The sequence below is a fragment of the Augochlora pura genome, chromosome 7 (genome assembly GCF_028453695.1).
Source record: "Augochlora pura isolate Apur16 chromosome 7, APUR_v2.2.1, whole genome shotgun sequence".
In the NCBI taxonomy this organism is placed as follows: Eukaryota; Metazoa; Arthropoda; class Insecta; order Hymenoptera; family Halictidae; genus Augochlora; species Augochlora pura.
Window position 1 is genome coordinate 5,869,429 of NC_135778.1, and position 6,304 is coordinate 5,875,732.

At 38.4% G+C, this 6,304-nt stretch overlaps 1 protein-coding gene across 2 annotated transcripts in view; it reads right to left on the minus strand.

Annotated features, from left to right (window-relative positions):
* Nucleotides 1–6,304, minus strand: part of LOC144472628 (uncharacterized) — an 82,232-nt gene that overhangs the window by 16,706 nt on the left and 59,222 nt on the right. For both annotated transcript variants that reach the window (XM_078185879.1, XM_078185877.1), the window contains exon 2: nucleotides 4,201–4,397. In XM_078185879.1, coding sequence (XP_078042005.1) covers nucleotides 4,201–4,397 — 197 coding nt within the window. The remainder of the gene's footprint in view (nucleotides 1–4,200; nucleotides 4,398–6,304) is intronic.

Here is a 6,304-nt window from a genome sequence, read left to right on the forward strand (position 1 = left end):
AGAGAGAGAGAGAGAGAGAGAGAGAGAGAGAGAGAGAAAGAGAGAGAAAGAGAGAGAAAGAGAGAGAAAGAGAGAGGAACATAGAGAGGGTGAGAATGAGAGAGAGAGAAAGAAAAAGAGACAGAAACATAGAGAGAGAGAGAGAGAGAGAGGGTGAGACTGAGAGAGAGAAAGAAAGAGATAGAGAGAGTGAGAGAGACATAAAGAGACGGTGAGAAAGAGACAGGAGAATAGAGAGAGACAGAAGCATAGAGAGAGTGAGAGAGACAGGAGAATAATGTGAGATAGAACATAGAGAGAGAAAGAGAGAATAGAGAGAGATAGACACTAGAGAGAGTGAGAGAGACAGGAGAATAATGTGAGATAGAACATAGAGAGAGAAAGAGAGAATAGAGAGAAATAGACACTAGAGAGAGTGAGAGAGACAGGAAAATAGAGTGAGACGGAAACATAAAAAGAGAAAGAGAGAGGGGGAGGGGGAATGAGAGAGAGGGACGTGGTATCGCAGAATCGCGGTGGCGGGTAATAAAAGAATCGCGCGGACCATCCACGCACGCTGGCCGAGCCATTCAGGAATGCTCCGTTTGGTATGAAGGCCTCCGCCGTTCGTTAAGTCAGCAGGCTCGCGTAAAATTAGTGCGGCCGACGGAAATTTAAAAGCATCTCTCGAGACCGACCGCGCCAGCAATTTGCGGACGACCAAAGCGGACCGTAAATAATCCGCCGGTTATCGCGAATAAACCGCGGGCAAACGCGATTCGACGCGAAATTTCGTTCGTTCTTCACCGAACCGTTGGCATTTCAGATGCACCCGGTTCACGGGTATTTCAAGTACACGCGTACCCGGGTAATTAACCCTTTCAGTGGCGGTCAGGAATGTTCGTATCCGAGCGAGGAACCCGGTTGATGTAATTCGGTCAGGTCCGAGAGAGAAAAGAGAACAGAGATTTTGTAAGAAATAATTATTACGAAATTCGTAAAGAATCATGCTAAGAAATAAAAGTTTCATTTGTGTAAAATATGAAATATTTAATTGTTCTTGACAACTGTACTTGTTACGAAGAAATGTCGATATATTTTGCTACGACGAGGATACTCGTCGAAAATATTTAACTGGTTAAATAGATTGGTTAGATTGAATGAATGAATAAATGCTGATTATAAAAATTGCGCAATAAAATATTCTGACCTAATTTCTGGAAATAGTTAATTTAATATGATATATTGCCACGAGGAATTTGTAAATTATAAATTACACCAACGAAGATTATAAATTCTAATCGTTGAAAAGCTACGGTTAGAATCGGCTCAGTGAAAATAAAGGAACGAAATGTTAGGCCAAGTGTTCAAATTTCAGTAACAGCAGAGTATGATAAATCTGCATCCAATTTCGTTAAAATATACAGCTTGCCGTAACGGATACAGTTACATTTGCTGGAGATAATATCAGCTACCTATTCGTAACTTGTACAGCTCTTGTTTTGTTACTAGACTGTGAATATATATGCATTTATAAATATTTATAGTTACGTTGAAGAGGAGGTAGTATTTAATACGTAACTGCGCTTGCATACATTTCTGCACGGCATTACATATTTCCACCAGAACTGGAGGTCTAGTAATGATAGAACGACAGTCGCGCGAATGAAACTGCGCCACACATAAGCGAAGAAGCATCGTTTATTATTACTATAATTTCTTCCCGTTCCTATGCATCCCATATTCTTATGCTTTATCGTTTATACTGTTTGAGATTTAATAATACTAAGAAACGAATTTTTCACTGCACGCGCCATTTGCAGTTAATTATTATTATCAATAAAGAGTAACCTTAGCTTCTTAACACGTTCTATGCCGAGTTATATTTACTATTTTTACTTCACTCTAGTTATTTGTTATTTCACTAAAACTTACTATATTATCTGTAATTACTAATAATCGTATATAATAATAAAACAAATTCATTAAGATCCATGCCTGTGGTGAAAATTCATTCTTTAATTCTAGATTTAATTTATAAAATAATTATGATTCATAAACTATGTTTTAACGCATCAAATAAACATAGCGACTCAGCGGCGCCATTGAAATTGTTGCGGCATTTTCCAAAATGATTTTTATAATTATCGTTTAGATTTAAAAAATTGTTGAAAGTGTAACTGTTGTATATGTCGCGAGACTCAATTTCATACGCGTAGAATGAATTTTGTTATATAAAATGGAAATACTGGAAGCCAGAAAAATTATTTTATATTTTCAGTTGAAATGGCTTCGAGTACAAAAAGATAATAAAATCCCTATTTCCAATTGTCAATTTCGTGAGTCGAATTATGAAATTCGGTTTATCTCCGATCGCGAAGGATTGAGTAAATGTTGCAAAAATTACGCGACTGCTGGGATGGTGTCATGGCCGTCATGACGAACGCACTCTTTTTCGATCCGGAAAATTAAATAACGTTTGGAATGCAAGGAAGGATGATAGCAAAAGAATTGTGAAGTAAAACTGATTGAACACTTCAATAAAACTTTCATTTGAAATGAAAGAAAATAATGAATTTTTCGTAGAGTTAATGATATTTATTGTGCAATATAATTCCTGTGGTTACTTATGGCCTCTTTAAATCTTTATGATAAAAAAAATACCATTTTTTAAAAAGATACGTATACGATGTATCGAAAAATAAAATGACATCATCGGACAGAATTTCCTAATGACCTAATATTTATGAAGTAGGTCTAGAAATCTGGAATTCTGCGTTTACCGACCACACCAAAATCAATCTGTCCGCGCGTCTCACGGTTATCGAATTAAACCGTGATCGGAGTTTACAATGTTCGGACAGTTCCTTTCACGCGGATCACCAATGGGAACCGCAAAAAAAAGTCTCGCCAGCTGCTAAGATACGCTTTCATATGTTTCCGACAGTATAACCCAGATCAAAAGGCGGAAAGCCGTCGCGGAGACTGTTTCAGCGTTACATGACCGAGAAATTATAAAATATACAGCGGGATTCCAACGAATCGGGCAAATTGTAATGGATGGACGATATATAGAACGAAGATCGCTGGTTGATAAAGGTTTTGTAAAAAGAACATACAGTGTCGGCTAATGGATATGAAATAATCGGTAGCCGGGAAGAATATTGCTGACTAGAGCGTGAATCATAAAAATGTTATAGATAGATGTGTAGCTGATAATAAGTAGAACTTTAATAAATGCTATATTATACTAATTAACTTTATTTATTAAAGAATTATATTTCGGGCGATAAATTACGTCCCCGGGCTTACATCAATTGCCAAAGTGTGGACTAAAGAGCGTGAACTATAAAAATGTTATAGATAGATGTGTAGCTGATAATAAGTAGAACGTTAATAAATACTATATTATACTACATCAAAAGTGAACAATGACTATATCGTCAAAAACAAAAGCATAGAGTGGCATAGAAAAGTTAGGCAAGAGAATCCGTCAAAAGGTTAAATAATTAATCCAAACGGGATAGTAAAAAGTATCAAATATAGTATCGGTTTAAAAATTCTTTTCATTCTATACCTTCCTCGAGTAAACAATGAGTGTTAAACAAATTTTCTAGAAGTCACGTTAAAAAATTAGATTGGAACTGAAATTAACGATGCCCTTGAAGCGTCCTCGTCGCACGTGTTACAAATTACATCAATTCGATAGCATTGGGAATTCCACGAAAGAAATTGCTTCGATCTAGCAGATAAATTTCGCAATTGCGCCAGACAAATTGCTTCAATTGAGTAAAATTGGGAATCGATGCTAATAAATTACTTCGATTTAATAGAGTTGGAAATGGCATCAAGTTGTTTCGATTTAGTAATGTTTTGGAATTGCATTAAATAAATTGCTTCAATTTAGCAGAATTGGAAATCGCTTCGACAAGTTACGTCGATTCAGTAAATTTTGGAAACGTTAAATCTTCTCAATTGAATTGCTATCGATTTGATAGAATTCAGAAATGCTTTGGTTTAGTAAATTTCGGAATTTCGTCAAACAAATTACTTTAATTTAGCAGGCGATCAAGATTGAAAATATGGTAAATTCTCTCCAATTATCTCTCAGCTTGCAAGAAAAACAAAATGGACAATTCGAGAAGAGGAAAATATAATCTATTTCAGCGGCTCGTTTTTATAGTTTTTATTTACCATAGCCTAAAGTAAAATGTTGCTTACCTGACATCGTGGAGCTTCGGATACGAGCATATTCTGAGCGTCTTCGAGTTCGATCCCACGGCGTACAATTTTCCATGGGGGTGGAATTCGGCGCATCGGACCGCCTGCACGTCTTCGAGGGCAGTTACGGGGACGAACCGCGGTCTACCGCCATTGCTGCTGCCGTTGCTGACGTCCAATTCTTGCCTCGGCTCTTGCTGAAATCAAAAACAACGACCAGTTTATTATCCGGTCCGGAGGCGCGCGACTAATTGCAATCGTTTCGCGTTGTCAGCGATTAAATGACAGCGCGCGCGGCGCGATTAAAAGCATCGAGAGATCCGATACGATCTACGCGCGGTCTAGCCGTCATAAATGTCGCTGGCAGGGAACGTGCGTCATTGGCTTCGGCCTTTCAATGACTCCTGAATGCGGCATTACTGGTCGGACCGTGATCCGTATTTGGTATGACATTCTTGCGACGAACAGAAATTGTGGTGAAAAAATGGCGCGCTTGAGGGCACGTTGTCGTACATATCAACTTCGGCAACGAGATTTTATAATCAGTCGGATTGGTAGAGAAAATAAGACAAGACTTGAATATTGTTTGTGAGCATTAAGAATTACAATATTTTTATAGACACCTATTGTATAGGAAAGTTTTTACCCCTTGCACTATAATAACTGCACTTCAACCCCTTGCACTATAATAACTGTACTTCAACCCCTTGCACTATAATAACTGTACTTCAACCCCTTGCACTATAATAACGGTACTTTACCCCCTTGCACTATAATAACTGCACTTCAACCCCTTGCTCTATAATATGAAATTTCACGCAAGATCTATTAAGGACGAATATTATTAATTTATTTTAAGTCGAAAACAACTTTGTTTCTTGTATCATCAAAGTCTAGAAACAAAAGTACATAAAGACAATAAAAGAAACAAGAATTGTCTGGCGGTATTAAGGAACATATTAACGACAAATAAGTGCCAATCAACGCAGCATGGAAGGAATCGTAGTGCAAGGGGTTAATAAGAGTGTCCCGTCGTTAATATATTAAGGAACAAAAATAGAGAAGTATATAGTAAATTTATATATATTCCAAGAAATATTACAGCCTACGACCGTCTGCCGTAGTAACAACATTCCTGTTTTCATTGGTTCCAAACAGGCTACGTGATAACAGAGCACCAATAACATAAATATAGTTACGCGTCTTCTTGCTAATGCGTCAAACTTTCCTTTATAAAAACCTGATTTCAAATATCACATTATTCTCATCTAATACGGTACATTAAATATAATTTCTTGTGTAGCGATTACGGTATCGAACACTTTCTAGCAACAGTGCGCAACTATCGGTCTCGCAGCTAATTGGTAAAGATAAAGCTGTTTTTTTTCCATTACGAAAAGTTATAGAGTTTACGCAAGTTTCCATTCTATACTGCTACCTTGGTACAGTAACACACAGTAACAGTGTGAAAGGGTATAAACGTCCGGTCGATTTACGTTCGGCTGTTCTTTTAAGCAGCGTTAATACTGAAAGAGACAACGGCGTGGCAAAGTTACGATTTTAATTAAGAAACGGGGAGATCATTGTAACTTTCGTTGATACGACGCAACCTTTGCCGGTGTTTCACGTTTAAACCGGATCGCGCGTGTCGTTAGACCCCGCGCGTGACGTCCGTTTTGACCGCTTTGTGCGCCCTACGTAATAGAAGTTGTGCACAGCTTAAGGACATTTTCCGTCGCCGCCGCGAACCAGTTCGTTGCGCGCAATCCCGGCGCGTTACGACCAGCGAACGTAACGACGACGAAAACTTCAGCGGAATTAGAAAGTCAGACCTTGAAAGGATTTCTAACGCCTCTTTTCTACACAATCATGAAATTTATTTGTATGCTAATCTCGACGGTGCTTCCTGCTCGCGGCGCTTTGACGTTCCGAGCCGCGTTCACAATACGGTTGCACTCGCAGTGCACGAGCCAGCACGTCGGCAGCAATGCAACGGGCATAGACCGTGCCAATTAATCTGCTGCCATTTTTGGTCAAGTTTCTAGCTCGCTAATGTATCAAGTTCCATTTTCTTCATTACAGAGTTCTATTTAACCCCTTACCG